The sequence below is a fragment of the Lissotriton helveticus genome, chromosome 5_1, assembly GCF_964261635.1.
Source record: "Lissotriton helveticus chromosome 5_1, aLisHel1.1, whole genome shotgun sequence".
Taxonomy (NCBI): Eukaryota; Metazoa; Chordata; class Amphibia; order Caudata; family Salamandridae; genus Lissotriton; species Lissotriton helveticus.
The window spans coordinates 58,074,617-58,090,028 of NC_136065.1; the positions used below are offsets into that span (position 1 = coordinate 58,074,617).

The 15,412-nt window shown below is 45.3% G+C and overlaps 1 protein-coding gene across 1 annotated transcript in view; it reads left to right on the forward strand.

The window, feature by feature from the left end:
- The first annotated feature begins 279 nt into the window (after positions 1–279).
- The window catches only part of LOC144752948 (butyrophilin subfamily 1 member A1-like), a 450,376-nt gene continuing 435,243 nt past the window's right edge, over positions 280–15,412 (forward strand). Inside the window, exon 1 of the mRNA XM_078640758.1 lies at positions 280–408. Within this exon, the coding sequence (XP_078496884.1) occupies positions 324–408 (85 nt within the window). The 5' untranslated portion in view covers positions 280–323. The remainder of the gene's footprint in view (positions 409–15,412) is intronic.

Genomic DNA, 15,412 nt, shown 5'->3' on the forward strand with positions numbered 1-15,412 from the left:
AATGAGTACACCTACTTTTAGACAGACCGTTTCTTAGTATTAGTTGATAAGTGATAGCAAAATAAAATTTCTGTTAATTGTCACATGATGTAACATCTACATAATGTTAGGACTTGGTGAGCACTAGACAAACGTTGAATTACTGTATAAAGACCGTACAATCTTCTTTGTTGTATCACTGTATCTGCATGCTTCCTCAGTAATTATTTTAATACATCACCAATATTTTGTTCTATCTCTAAGACAACTGTAAATCCCTTTTGATATCTTCTCTATTTAGGATTATTCAGACACACATTCATTGGCACCTGTTGAAGTGAGAGATGTCCACAGGAGTGAGGAAAAGATTGACAACGATAATCTACACTTTTATATTAATTCTCCTTAACATCTCCCCATCACTTCCAGGTAAGACCACAGGCGGTATATAGTCCACGTGTGCATGATTTCCTGTAAATGTATCACATCAGTATCTCCTGGGTTTTCAATGGCATGAAGTTTAAGTAAAAGAACTGTTTTTGAGCACTGTACGCTTGGATGCAGCCTTCTGACAAGTACATTCTCTTAAAATGTTGAAGTAAGTAAAACGGCTCAAAAACACTCGCTGTGAAACCAAACTTATATTCTGATCACACCTACATCTTGTAAAATCCCATAGTAATAGGCTATGTGTTTGGTCTTATCCCTCCTCGGGTTGATTGACACTTTATGAGTTTTTCTTCATGTCCTTGTAAGCTGCCTACCTGCAGTCCCAGCAAGGGTTTTACCAAGCTGGCAAGTCTTGAGTGTCTTGAGTCTTGAGTGCCGGAGGCACTGGTAGCTTCAAGCAGCACACCAAGTTTGTCTACAACAAGTAGTTGTGTCAGATTTTGTGCATGTGCAGGTGCTGTAGTGGTCAAAGAAATCTTCATCTTGTGTGTTAATGCAGCTTTGTCTATGCCTAAAACGATACAGCCTGAGGTTGGGTGGAAGTAATAATGGAGTTTATTGTGCCGAATGGAGTTTATTGTGCTGAAATCAAGAACAAGACATCAGGAGCAGACAGGGCAGGCTTCAGCAAGATACTTTCTCTCCTTTCAAAACAGAATCTGCAATTCTAACCCCCACTGCTACTATCCACCAAACAAAAGTGCTAAGGGCCAATTTACAAGCTCTTTGCTAATTAAAAGGCCCCAAAATGTATAAAGATATTCCTTTTCACTTCATTGTCTGGGTATCCTTCCTCCAGCTACAGGAATGTAGGTGATATATGTCCACTCTCTGGGAACACAGTCCTCACCAGTGATCTAATATGAAATATGGGCGGTCCCCAGAGCCCCAGGAGTCAGATTTCTAACCCTTTGGTGCAAGGACTTAGTTCAGTGCATCAACATTGAGATAGACAACTAATTGGAATGCAGCTCTAGTATAAACCCGTTGAGCAAGTCTGTGCAGCTAGTGTTTTAGGGTCACCATCAGTCCCTCTCGATGAGTTGCAATCCAAACAATGAGTTGTTTATGAATAACACACTCAAAGATAGCATTAAGTGCTAGGCCTGGGAGGTGAACTCTGGTCCGTTCGTGGAGTTTGCAGAGTTTTCTGCACTCTGCTCTCCATGGAGCACGCACACAGGTATTTATAAGTAATGCGGAGGTATAAACTTTACACGTAGTTTGTGGCTATCACTTTTTAGTATGTAGACTAAACTAACATGTCACAACATGTGTCAGTGCACACCATATGTTGAAATTAAGGGCGGAATTCCAATCCTGCTCGTAAAACACTCAGTACGGCCCGTATCCGGAGGGCTTTCCGACCGACTCGAGCTCAGGAGCCCGAGCGCCCAAGTACGAAGTGAGTATTTGCTGATGCACTCGGGTTGCTTGGAACCCCATTGAAGTCAATGTGAGCCAGTTGTACATTGCATACATAGGCTGCCATTGACGAAAAAGGTACGTTGCGGAAAAGGGAGCCCCCTGTCGTGGGGCGTGTCGGTGCCACCCGCACCGTACATGCATGTTTAGGGGAATCCTTGGGTCCCCCCCTGTGTCTGATTAGTAAGGCTATGGGTGAAGGGGCCCCTTTACGCTTCCCCCGAAGTTCGCTTTCTGGAGGTTTTACGTGTCGGAGGCTTCGACTTGAACTGGCGGTCCGAAACATGCATCGAACTTGCTCGGTCGGAAAGCGGCTCCATTGCACGGCACAGTTTGGCTACGGACGAGAAGTACAAGCGGTTCTGTCCCGGTTATGATTCGGTCGGTGATTAAGCGATTATCGCATCGTACTTGCTCGCTTATACAGCTGTACATGTTGTTTGGAAATCACACGTACGGCTCACACTTTTTCTGGCCGGATCGCGTTCGGAGCCCTTTTGAGCGAGATCGGAATCGGGCCTTTAGTGTTCATCTTTGTGAACAATAAGCTTACACTGCAAGGGGACATATTGTAATGGCTGTACCTGTGACCATAAACAAAAAACATGTCAGCTGACAGAGTTGTTGGCCAAGATGATAACAGTATTTTTGCAGAAGCTTAGCAAGGATGTCATGGACCCTGGTGCAAGTAAGGAAAATAGTCACGATGACTGCTGTTTGGGTATAAAATACATTATCTGAGTTCAATTGGCCCTGATGTACTGAACCTTCTGCAGCAATGGTAGCTACCCTCTTGATTTTTGCAAGTACTCTGAAAACTGCACACTTTCTATTAAGGATAAAGAAAAGCATACCTTGAGCATGAAAAGAAAACAGACTAACGGAATTAGCACTGTCACAGTTTTCATTGCAATCCCCCTATTGTGTTTTGAGGTAAACTAGTTTTGAGATATGTATCCTAATAAAAAGCATTGAATACTATATATTAGTTCTGTAGAACAAATAATCATATAAAACATGGCTCATAAACATATTTGAATGAAACCTTGAATTGCATTATGGTTACTTTTTCCCAATCAACGATGGTGTCATGTAATCACCATTCTGTCTGTGAGTTTTTGCTGCATTAAGGGGGTCATTAGGATGACGGGCGGACTTAGTCCGCCCGCCATCCTATCGAGAGTAGGGACCGCCCGCCATAAGGGCGGGGGATCCCGTGGGTGGCATTAGGGTGCACCCCCCACCCCTCCTTCACTTTGGGGGCCCGCAGGGGGCCCCCAAAGTGAAGACCCCATGCCTTTCTGTGGCAGCATCGCCACCACGGAAAGGCATCTGTTTCACCCCATCCTAATATGGCTGGCGGTGTCTGATAGACACCGCCACCATATCATTCCTTTTCCGCCCTGGCCGCAAGGCGACCGGGGCGGAAAAGTGGCGGACGGTCTTTCCGTCCGCCGCGGTCCCCCCCGCCATACTAATATGGCGGGGGGAAATTCGGGAAACGATGTCGGGCGGATTGCCTCCGCCAGGCCGGCGGTGGCTATCGTAATGGGCACCTAAGTGTTTCATTAAAAATGATAAATGAAAGGCCGATTTTATCCTTTGTTTTTGCAGCGAGTTCTGGTGAAGTAGTTGGATATAGGCACTGGAACAGATCCTGAACATACTGAGTACCCATGGATGGTGAAATTGCTTGTGCTTCAATTCTTGTCAGATCCGGTTTTTCTAGCATCAATGTTGTTGATGATAACTTGAACATTAAGACTCGTCCATCGCAAGGAGCATATTTCAGATTGGAAGATGCGGGCTTGGCACTAGGCCTGGTGTAACGTCAATGATCTCAGAAGTTGTTTCGCATTGTTTGATGGCATGGGGCCTCCGCCAATGGTCAATCAAGCATCGTGTCTTACAGGGTTTCTCATCGTTTGATGGCATGGGGCCACCGTCAATGGTCAATCAAGCATTGTGTTTTGCAGGGTTTCTCATCGTTTGATGGCATGGGGCCACCGCCAATGGTCGGTCAAGCATTGTGTCTTGCAGGGTTTCTCATTGTTTGATGACATGGGGCCACCGCCAATGGTCAATCAAGCATCGTGTCTTACAGGGTTTCTCATTGTTTGATGGCATGGGGCCACCGCCAATGGTCAATCAAGCATCGTGTCTTACAGGGTTTCTCATTGTTTGATGGCATGGGGCCACCGCCAATGGTCAATCAAGCATTGTGTCTTACAGGGTTTCTCATCGTTTGATGGCATGGGGCCACCGCCAATGGTCAATCAAGCATTGTGTCTTGCAGGGTTTCTCATTGTTTGATGGCATGGGGCCACCGCCAATGGTCAATCAAGCATTGTGTCTTACAGGGTTTCTCATTGGTGATGGCATGGGGCCACCGCCAATGGTCAATCAAGCATTGTGTCTTACAGGGTTTCTCATTGTTTGATGGCATGGGGCCACCGCCAATGGTCAATCAAGCATCGTGTCTTACAGGGTTTCTCATTGTTTGATGGCATGGGGCCACCGCCAATGGTCAATCAAGCATTGTGTCTTACAGGGTTTCTCATTGTTTGATGGCATGGGGCCACCACCAATGGTCATTCAAGCATTGTGTCTTGCAGGGTTTCTCATTGTTTGATGGCATGGGGCCACCGCCAATGGTCAATCAAGCATTGTGTCTTACAGGGTTTCTCATCGTTTGATGGCATGGGGCCACCACCAATGGTCAATCAAGCATTGTGTCTTACAGGGTTTCTCATCGTTTGATGGCATGGGGCCACCGCCAATGGTCAATCAATCATTGTGACTTGCCGGCAATTTATAGACCAGAAGAGGGGTCTCACTTGAGGAGCGTTCATTTTGCGAAAGGATAGAGAACGGTACTCAATCAATACCGATGGCCTTCCAACGGTTGATAGAATGCCAGGGTTTCATGGCTTTCCTTTCTGTTCCATTAGATAACCCAACTCCATGCTCTTGGTTGGATTACTTTATATTAGCATGGCCAATAATGAGAAGGTTTGCAGGGAATCCACCAAATAAACAGGAGAACAATGAATAGAAAAATTAAGGAGTCAGAATGAAAATAGTCCTAAAACTGGTCAATATTCCAGATGCAAAAGTTTTGTAGAAGTTCCACTATGCTAGTGGCATGTGATGAGTTGAAGATAGTGTGCACAACGTCAGCAAAATGGGCATAAAACTGAGTCTCGAAGAGTTTTTGAATCTCTTATGCAGAACATACTGTTTGTCAAACACTTCTGCCGCTGAGGTCAGACGAACCAATTTTTGATTCTGAACCGCAATAAGCTTCTTCAGGTTTTCAGAATGCATAGTCTCAGTATCTATTTGTGGAGATGTTTTCAAGTACCGGTCGAGGAGAGGGACGCAAGGTTATTCAAGAACATCGTCCTATCTCTGATCCTGTGAATAAATATTGCCGTGCTTAACTTTCATTAGTTAATATTAAATAGTCACCATTGTTCATGAGTATGTGACGGGTTGGAATGGATAAAATAGGTGAAGCTGGCCTGAAAATGTGCAGCTGAGACCTAGCTTCCAAAAGCTGCAGAGTCCTTGTAAAGTGATGGAGTGAGTGACTCAGAGGGTTTGTTCATCCAGATGTGCCGATGAATGCAGCCTGTCTTGTGTGAGGCACAAGAATGCAAAAGGTAATGTTGGCAGATGCTGGAGGAAAGAATGCGCATTTTTCCATACAAACCCAGGACTTGTATTTCTTGCACTCTTGAAAGGGATAAGCTTTAGTAGGAAGGGAGATTACTCCACGCAGGAGCCATGGGGTATGTAGACATTTGGCAACAGAAAAACAGGGCTACTTCCATTTCTTCTGTGCTTAACAGGGTATCAGCACCTTCTTTATTTCACCTTTGTTATGTAAATTAAGGTTAGATGTGGGGTTGAAACACCGCACTTTTGTTGATGAGCTGCCAATGTACGTCTCCAGGCTGTAGCTTCTGCAGTGCCCCATTTTATCTGTGTGATTTCTCGCGACTGAGCCTGACCATGTCGTAGAAGACTTAAATCCTCTTCTAGAAGATCAACAGTGGAGTCAATATGTAACTCAGGAATGCACTCTTTTGGAGAGTGCTTGTATGACATTATCACATAATTTTTGTTTGTATTCCTTATTTAAATGTAATTTATAAAAACTTTCATATAAGCTTGTCTGATTCTTTCTGCAACCTCTTTCTCTGAATGTGTTTACCATTCATTGTAAATTGCATAACCTGCTTCAAATATGAAACATTTACCTTTTGCTGGATGTGGAGATAGAAGGAAATCATTAAAATCCATATTTTTACAAAGTTTGTACAAGTGCTCCTTCGTAACTGTTTAGGTTAGAGTGTGATAGCCATCTGCAAACCTTATACACACTATGTGTACTAACAGTCACATGTATATTTGTCATAGCTGGGGTCTGCGCAATTAGCTGAAGGACTAGGAGTTTTGGGAAGAAATTGTTGCATGCATATATCAGTATCAACAGGCCAAATGGTTATACCTTAAGGATATAACTTGGCAAATTGCATGTACTATTTTGAATTTTATCATTATATGTAGCATCTGTGGTATTTTTTCTCTACCAATTTGGATTTAAAAAAAAAAAAAATTGTGGAATAGAAGATGTTGTGAAATCGCTCGTGGGCCTAAATCCTTGACAAGTGGTCTGCTAGATTGTTTTAGTCAGAACAAATATTTCTCTAGGTATTACGCATTCTTTAAAAGGGTGCCTTTATGATGAATGTGCCAAAATGTTGTTCCCCAAAGAAATTTTTCCATCAACGCCTTCTTTCCAATGCCAATAATCTAGTATAGCAACATTTTTAATAAATGATCTAGAGTAGATTTGTTTGCTGTTGGTAATTAGGTTCTTTAGTAATCGTACTGGGTTTGTGAAAAATAAAAATCTGAAGGATCCATTTTGGCAGCACTATTAAAACATATAATTTTCTTTAAGCAATTCTTGTGACCATATAAAGGTGAAGCCCTGCAGTGTTCCCATTGTGAGGAGTTATATCTCTCTATTAACTGGTTCCATGTAAATATGGATGGCCACAACGGTGGAATATTTGTCATCATTTAGACATGAATCTTCATTGTAGAGGTGTGTTTGTGCCTATGGATCTAACATCATACTTTTATAATGTCTCAGCCATCTGTAAAGGAACAAGGTATTAACATATCGTCCATTGAAAGCTTTAAAACATAAGGGATCCGCAACAGTTCAGTGGGTCCAATATTTGATAAGGAACTATTTCCCAATCTACGCCGTCCACAAAAGTAGAAGCAGTGATATTCATAGCAGGATGATCGTCTTGAGCTCTGTGAGAAGAAGAATGTGGCTGCTGTGCTGGAACCCCAGGTAAGGCACACATTTAGCAGAAATGCAATGTTTGTTAAATAAAAGCAAGAGCGCCATCAGCTGCTGAGTCAAAGTATCCATCCAGAAGTATGACCATTGTGGCATTGGATACCTGTCACTAAACTAATAATAATAATCAGTAGGTGAGTTTGAGTGACTGTGGAGTATGTGTCAAATCATTTATTTCAAAATCAGAGCCATTTTCAGAAAGTGATATTTCTTCCGATGCCATAATTTCAGTTGATGTTGACTCAGTCAGAGGTTCATAGTAAATCATAGCAGTAGTGGAATCTGTTGGAATTGTCAAGATCGCTCCAACAGGCTCCTCTGTGAAACCTGGTACTCCGTGTGTAGCTGGAGACAGACACAGCAGGCTGAAGGGTCCCCAGATTGGGAGTTAATTTATCAGCATTGCTGTACTCCACAGGGTAGCTCCTTCGGAGTAGGGAGAGGTTGTGAGGCTCTACTCTGAAGGAGTCTTGGTGTCAGAGGTGGGCTGCTGAGCAGAATCAGCCTCATGAAGCTTTTTAGCATGGACAATGGAGACTTCTCTTAGAGTTTGTGAGCCTTATACCCAGAAACTGGGATAGGTAGTATGTAGGATGGACAAGATACCTGTTTATCTGAGATATGTTCTTGAATTAGAATACCTACTTTGGGAATCCACCCATCAGCACCTTTCTTTTCACCAATGCAGTCAGAAGACCTCAAATTAGACAGTCAAATGTTGGTCCAGGTCGAAATTTTGTTCTTCCGCCACTGTTCCGGGATTACATAGGTTAGGCATGAATACTGATACTCTGAACAGCATCTTGTATGGAATGAGACCATCTAATACTACTGTAGCAAAATATTTAATGCTCTTTGGACCTCACTCAGATTACTTAGCAAAGTTAGTCTTACACTGAACACCCTACTGGTCAAGGCTTGTTTAATGGTAATGTTGGAATGCTTTAGTAACCTGTTGCTCTTTGTGTGTAAGGAATTCTAGTAATACAGACGTACTCCCAGAGACAACAGCATCCCTGAATGCCTTTTTAGACAATCCATTTTTTATTTTTTAAAGGTAGTTTTGTAGCCATGTGTGGTCATTATTGTCACCATCCGGTCCACCGCAGTCATTTATGTAGATGTCATCAATGTATGATAAATAATAAACAAAGCAGCAACCCAATATTCGCTTGTGTGCTAGGGTATCTATAGCATTTATGTTATTTATTTATTGAAACAGTTTTATATAGCGCTGGCTAGACCCGAAGGTATCAGAGCGCTTTACATAACGTCAACAAAGTAACAACAATAATAACAATTACAATTTACACAAATGTACAAGACAAAATTAACGTAGAAGAAAGGAGAGAAAAGTAGAGAGGAAAGGGGGAGAGGGGGAGTTAGAAGGGAGAGGACGAGGGGGAAGAAGGAATAAGGGACAGAGAGGCTAGTCATTCAAAAGACCGCATGGGGAGGTGACGGCCAGGGAGGTAATCCCAGGCCAGTCTCCCCAATAGCTTACAAGGAGGCTCCAACGGGCATCGGTCAGGAAGATGGATAGAAAGGACATGAAGAAAATGTAAAAGGCAGAAGTAAGATGAGGGGAGGGGTGGGCGAGACAGGGGGAATGGGAGAAACTGTGCCCAAGGTCCTGCTGGGCAAGTGACGGTCAGGGGGTGAACCCTGGCCAATCCCCTCATTAGCTGAACAGAGCAGCTCCACCGGGCGTCGGACATATTGCTCAGACTCCGCTGACAGGATAGAGGTCATGTGTACTTGTGGTCCAAAAGATTTCCAGACATCCTCTTGAGGTCAGTCCCAGTTCTGGAAGGGTTCAGTAAAGAAAAGTTCAATAAGGGGGAAAAAGAGTCTCCACTTTTGGCCATGTTGGGGTCAGGCATCTTGGAAGGGTTGATAGGATAAAATTTCAGTAAGGGGGATGAAGAGTCACCACCTGTCGCGGCCGGTAGTGGGAGTACCGGCCGGGCTTTGAAGAGGGGATGGGGAGGGGCAGGGTGGCTGGGTAGTAATCTATGGATTACGGACCTTAACAGGTAAGTAAACATATAAATAAATAATACAAATTTCGTTGTGTGTTCTGCATCGCATTTGGTGATGCAGTACGCCCAACGAAATTTGTTTTATTTATTTATATGTTTACTTACCTGTTAAGGTCAGTAATCCATACATTACTACCCCCACGCTGCCCTTCCCCTTCCCCATGTCACCGCCCGGCCGGTACTCCCATTACCGGCCGCGGCTGGTCACCACTGCCGGCCATGTTGGGGTCATGCATCCTCTAACTCTTACCCACACCGAGAGAGTGTCGAGAATAAAGAACTTTACAGAGAGGGAAGGGCCAGTCTCCCACTAGTAAATTAAGAAGCACACTAGATCTCCCCGGCGTCCCAAGGCGCTCGAGTCGTGGGGCAGAACCTGTACACACACTAGGACACAACTCCCATTACGGTGGGTAGTGTGGAGGGAGCCGCCATTTTGCCTAGCGTGGGGGGCGCTCAACTCGATCTTCAACTACCAGTGTCTCTGGGTTCTGAGCAGGCTATCAGGCCTGTCCGCTGCGGCTGAGGGTTTCTTATCACACAAAGCAGACGGGCCACACCAGCGGACACAGGCGGATGGTGGCTCAACATGATTGTGTTCTGAGTAATTCAGGGATGTGCCTGCTGAGTAGCTGGTAAATTTCAGCTGCTGGTGTCCACCGGGAAAGCTGGAAGAGGAGCCCCCAATTATACCGCAATCAGGAATAGGTTCCAAGGATCGGCTCTCTATGATGCAGTCTCCGCTCCGCTATTGCTCAATGCGGGTCTGTTTCATCACAGGTACCATCTTGAGGGAGTGTCGCTGGGGGAGAATTTTAGCTGGAATCCTGACGTAGGAGCGTCAGGGAGAGACTGCAGCCAGTCCAGCAGATGCACCCAAACTTCAGATGTCGAGGAGATGGCTCAATCAAATGGTTAAGAAGAGTTTAGGCACCGCGCGCGGATTTAAACGCGGGTCTTCAACGGGGCAGAAGCTCAGAGCAGCCATGATGTTTCTGGCTCCTCCCAGTAGATTAAGAAAAGTTGACAACAAGGGATTAGTTTAATGAACAGTTGACTAATCTAAAAAATTTGGTGATGTCCACAAAGACATCAAAACTGAATGAATTATAGTAAATTTGAAAAATCAATAGGATCTCAAATGAACGGCAATTGTTTTTTCAACTGAGCATAGGTTTTTATGCCACTACGGTATTTCTTATAACCCGTCAGTATCACCACTGTATTTGCACCCACATACAATTTAGTGGATTATACCACAGCACCTTACTGTTGCATATTTATTCTTTAAAGTAGCATGACCACATGGACTGCACTAGGTCTCTCCCAGCTCACCCAGGGAAATTACTGATATGCACTATGTTGGTCCCTTGCACACATGCAAGTTAAGCAACCCACACCTGTTACACCCTAGGTTAATCCTCATCCATGCAATCAGAAGTTGGTCTTTAAGACCACCTTTTTGCCAATTGTTGAGTTGCATAGCAATTTGGCATATTCCAAATGTGATACTTGGCTATATATACAGGTGTCTTACTGCTTGCCCGTTATTCAATTTTTTTTCCATGGACGTGATCAAGCCGCATATTGTTCACACGAAGACTGTGCAATTTGTACCACCGCATACATGTCCCGCGGCTTATAAACTGTAAGTTACCACATTAGTAATTCCTAGCCCTTAGGGATGGTCACAAGGAGACTCTCTAATTAAAATACATTTTTGTAATGCAATGTAATGTAAATGTAATGTAAATTGATACTTGTATAGCGCACTACTCACCCGCAAGGGTCTCAAGGCGCTTGTACGAATACCGCTGTGGAACCCATCCTGGCTTTCCCTGTGAGGTGCCGACTCCTGGGCACCCCCAAGGTGGAGGCCAGGCATCCTCAGCGTTGTTGGGGCCGTTGTGGAGATTAAGCAAGCTATTGCCCAGAGTTGCAGAGTGGGACCCATGATTGGAATAGGCACCGAGGCGAGAATTATCAGGTCCGTGGAATTTTGGGCCCAAGACTCACCGAGGCGGGGAATTTAACCCTGGTCCTGGGCCAGACCTCTGCATCAGGGTCTGACGCTCTAACTATTGAGCCACACTTCTACCCCCATACAGTCTATCTCAAATAGATGGTCCTATATATCTCTTATTTCAGAGGAGCCTTTTCTCTGACCTAAGTAAGTTAGAGTCGTGTAACCGGTTTATGTATTCTAACACTATCTTGCAACGACGGTATCATGCAATATATCTCAATCCCACCCTCCTCTTTCTCTATGAATTTTTCCTAAGTGCATGTTGTTTTAACACAAATCCTTTTTAACTAGGTTATGGTTTCTCTTCTTTCATCATCAGAGCAGTATTCTCTTACTCTGCTCTATTCAATGCAGGTGTATTTTGCTCTTTGCAGACAAATTTGTCAGCTGTATTATGGCTTTCATTCTTTTTTTGTCCAAAGCGGGGTCCTCTATTTATTTTCTCTCAAAACAACACTGTCCTGAAGATGGTCTCGTGGAAGTTCACAAATTGAGACCAAAAATCGATGCACAACTCATCTCTCTCTTGGACTATTGTGTCATTTATTTGTCTTGACATATAGATGTTCATTCACATATCAAATGAAGAGAGTGGTTGATTAGTACATTGACAAATTTCTAGAAGTTATTAGCTGTATAACACATTGACAATGTATTCTGCAAGATTTTGTATGTTTTATACAACATTTCTTTATATTTTTCTATGTGTTCATTTTCAATTCAATATGCTGAAGGATATACACATTTGTTTTTGTGATTTGTTTGAGATCTTATTGATTTTTCAAATTGACTTCAATTAAATTAGTTATCATGTTCTTTGTGGACATCTCGAAACAATTTTGATAGCCCACTGGGAACTTATTACATAAAGTGCCCCGTGGGCGCAACAAGTATTTGCGCATCTTTAGTTCCCCCCGGGGCACTTTGGTATACAGAAGGGGGCGCAGACACATGTGCGGCCCCTTCTGTAACACCAATAGCTCTGGCGCATATAAAGCACCAGCGCAATCTTCAAGGGGGCCTTCCCTCATTTGCATGTGGGTGTGCCCCATGCAAATTAGTGAATCTCTTTTCCTCTGCACCCACGAGGTATTACCGACGTGGGGGCAGAGGCAAAGAAGCCCTCAGGAGTCATCCTGACAGTGTGCCACCTAAAAGGTGGCGCACTGTCAGGGCGCCTCCTGGGAGAATCCATCTGCAGGGGGTAAAGACAGTTCTATGGACCCCCCAGACATCCCCTTGCAGGTGTGTGCAGTCACTGACTGCACCTGCCTGCAAGGGGATCTCTATTCCCCTTTAAAAGTATGGGCGCTCCTTACTTCACTTCAATGTGCTGCCCACAGGGCACGAGTTTGCGGCTGCCCTGAGGGCATCGCATTCCCCATAATGTGGAGCATTTTCCTTCATTGCACAGGACACACCTTTTTAAAGGTGAGCCTGGATCAGTGAAGGCAAATGTGCAGCATGTGTAATGAGGCCCCTGTTTGTTAAACAGCTCCCATCTTGGCTCCTTTATTTATTCTATTATCAATCAATCAATAAAGTGTTTGTTAAGCGCGATTACTCACCCATAAGGGTCTCAAGGCACTGGGGGGTGGAGGGGGTCACAGGTTCCAGTCCATCAAGGAGGGGGTCTGTCGAAGAGCCAGGTTTTGAGGTTTCTTGCGAAGATGGGGAGCAATGTTGTCTGTCTGAGGTGGAGCGGAAGGCCGTTCCAGGCTCTGGCCGCACTGAAGAAGGAGCGGCCTCCCGATCTGGTCTTTCTGGTGTGGGGGACCACAGTGTAGGAGAGCTGGGCTGATCTTAGGGTCCTTTGGGGTGCGTGGAATTTGAGTTGGCTGTTCAGGTATGCTGGTCTGGTGTCTTGGAGGGCCTTGTGAGCGTGGGTTAGCATCTTGAAGGTGACTCTAGCCTCGATGGGGAGGCAGGGGAGTGTGCAGAGGTGCTGGGAGATGTGGCAGTGTCTTGGTAGGCTGAGGACCAGTCTTGCGGTGACATTTTGGATGTTCTGTAGCTTGTGGGAGAGGTTTTTGTTTTTGTTTATTCCGGCATAGAGTGCGTTGCCATAGTCGAGCCTGCTGGTGACCAGGGTGTGAGTGACGGTCTTTCTGTGTTCTAGGGGGATCCATTTGAAGGTCTTACGTAGGAAGCAGAAGGTGTTGAAGCAGGAGGATGAGACCGAGTTGATCTAGTGGTCCATTTTGAGCTCTGAGTCCAGGATGATTCCCAGGTTGCCTGCATGATCTGTGGGGGTGGGCGAGCTTCCGAGGGCGGGGGGCCACCAGGAGTCGTTCCAGGTGTAGGGGTTTGGGCCCATGATGAGTACTTCTGTTTTGTTGGTGTTTAGTTGTAGGCAGCTGTTTTTCATCCATTTTGCGACGGCTTCCATGCCTTCTCAAAAGTTGTGTCTGGCGGTTTTGGGTTTGTTGGATAGGGAGAGGATGAGTTGGGTGTCGTCTGTGTATGACACAATGTTGAGTCCGTAGGTTCTGACGATGGGGGCGAGCGCAGCCATGTAGAAGTTGAAGAGTGTAGGGCTGAAGGAGGACTCCTGGGGGACTCTTCAGGTGGTAGGTGTAGAGTCAGAGAGGAAAGGGAGGAGTCTGACCCGCTGTGTTCTGCCAGAGAGGAAGAAACGGATCCTGTCAAGGGCCTTGTCTTGGGTCCTTGTGTATCCAAGACAGTGGAGTATGAGTGGAGTATGTGTATTAGAGTGCGGTGAGAGACTGTGTTGAAAGCCGCTGAGAGGTCGAGGAGGATGAAGGTTGCTGTTTTTTCTTTGTCCAGTAAGGTACGGATGTCGTCTGTTGCGGCGAAGAGAGCGGTTTCGGTACTGTGTTTTTTTCTGAAGCCGGATTGTGCTATTCGATGAATGGGGTGTGTTGGCTGTTGATGGCTTTCTCAATGACTTTCGCTGGGAATGGGAGCAGGGAGATGGGTCTGTAGTTTTTGAGGTCGGTGGAGTCTGCTGAGGGTTTCTTCAGGAGGGTGTTGATCTCAGCGTGTTTCCAGTCATCAGGGAATGAGGTGGTTGCCAGGGATTGGTTGATGGTGTGGCAGAGCATGGGTGCGATGGTGTCGGTGGCTCATTTGCAAATGTGGTGGGGGCAGGGGTAAGTGGGGGCCCTGAAGAGGATTGACTTCATCGTCTTTGGTGTGTCTTCAGTGGTGAGGGCTGTCCAATTGACGATCGCTGGCTTCAGGGTGTCGGGGTGGTTGGTGAGGGTTCAGTGTGCTGGTTGTCTTCGCCGAAGTTGTCGTAGATGCTCTTGATTTTGTGGTGGAAAAAGGTGCTGAGTTTGTCACAGAGGTCTTGTGAGGGAGGCATGTCGGTGGACTTGCTGGTGGGTTGGGCGAACTCCTTGATGATGTTGAAGAGTTGTTTACTGTTGTGCGCATGAGTGGAGATTCTGTCTTCAATCACTTTTTTCCTCGTTTTTCTGATGAGTTGGTGGTGGGCGTTGGTGGTGGATCTGAAGTTGTTGTGGGCTTTGTTAGACCCGACACCTTGGCGTTCTGTCCTCGATACGACAATTTGCAAGAACGCATATTAATCCAATAAGTACAACTTTGATTTTCCATGGAATACACACTCTCCACTTTTCAACCTTGGCGTGGGTCTCCCTTCCACTTTTTGATACTGTGCCTTATGTGTTTTGCTGGTGTTAGCTGCACATAGCACTGTGCCACTGCCAATCAGTGCCACAGTGCAAGTGCTCTCTGTATAAAAATGTCTGTATTGATTGAAATCCACGATTGGCTTATTTGGTTTACTGTCAGACCCCAGTAGAGTGCACCAGGAGTGGCCGGGGCTTGTAAATCCAAATGCTGCTAGTGGGCCTGCAGCACTGGTTGTGCCACCCACAGAAGCAGCCTTGTAAAATGTGTCTTAGGTCTGCCATTGCAGAACCTGCGTGCAGTCTGGTACTGTCATGCTGGCTGGGCAAGTGCAGGGTGCATTGTAAGCATAAGGTAGGACAAGCCCTGGTGTGTGTGGCATGTCCTAATAGTGAATTACAGCCATTTTTGTTTTTCACTATTGCTAGGCTACCTGTTCTCATAGGACAGAATGGGCTGTTAGAATTGTTACATCCTATAATCCCA